At 38.6% G+C, this 355-nt stretch overlaps 1 protein-coding gene across 1 annotated transcript in view; it reads right to left on the reverse strand.

Annotated features, from left to right (window-relative positions):
• LOC310791160 (uncharacterized protein) overlaps window positions 1-355 on the reverse strand; it is a gene marked incomplete at its 5' end in the record, with an annotated part of 5,356 nt that continues 5,001 nt past the window's right edge. The window contains one exon of the mRNA XM_083652853.1: window positions 1-240. Coding sequence (XP_083508979.1) covers window positions 230-240 — 11 coding nt within the window. The 3' untranslated portion in view covers window positions 1-229. The remainder of the gene's footprint in view (window positions 241-355) is intronic.

Raw genomic sequence — 355 nt, forward strand, 5'->3', positions numbered from 1 at the left:
ACTGTCACATAACATAATAAAGGGGAGACTTGGCTGTTGTTATATTAGCAGTGCTACTGCCAAAAAAGCTTAGCAGTAGCACTTACATTATTAATATACTGTAGCATATTGATTATTTTTGAGTAGATTCTGCTGCTTCTCCTGGCAAGACATCTCGATCGTAGAGACAGAGAGAGCTATCTCCAGCTATCTTCTGTCCTCTTCATTTAGTCTTGTTTCGGTTTCACTCTTATATGACATCTAAAGAACAAACAATAAGATTTCTGTCACTGGCATCACACTGTCTGAAGCTCAGCATATCACAGTGATGCTATCTCAATGATGCTGGTAGAAAACAACATGGCTGGCTACAATT

Source organism: Poromitra crassiceps (genome assembly GCF_964638095.1).
Source record: "Poromitra crassiceps genome assembly, chromosome: 16".
NCBI classification, from domain to species: domain Eukaryota; kingdom Metazoa; phylum Chordata; class Actinopteri; order Beryciformes; family Melamphaidae; genus Poromitra; species Poromitra crassiceps.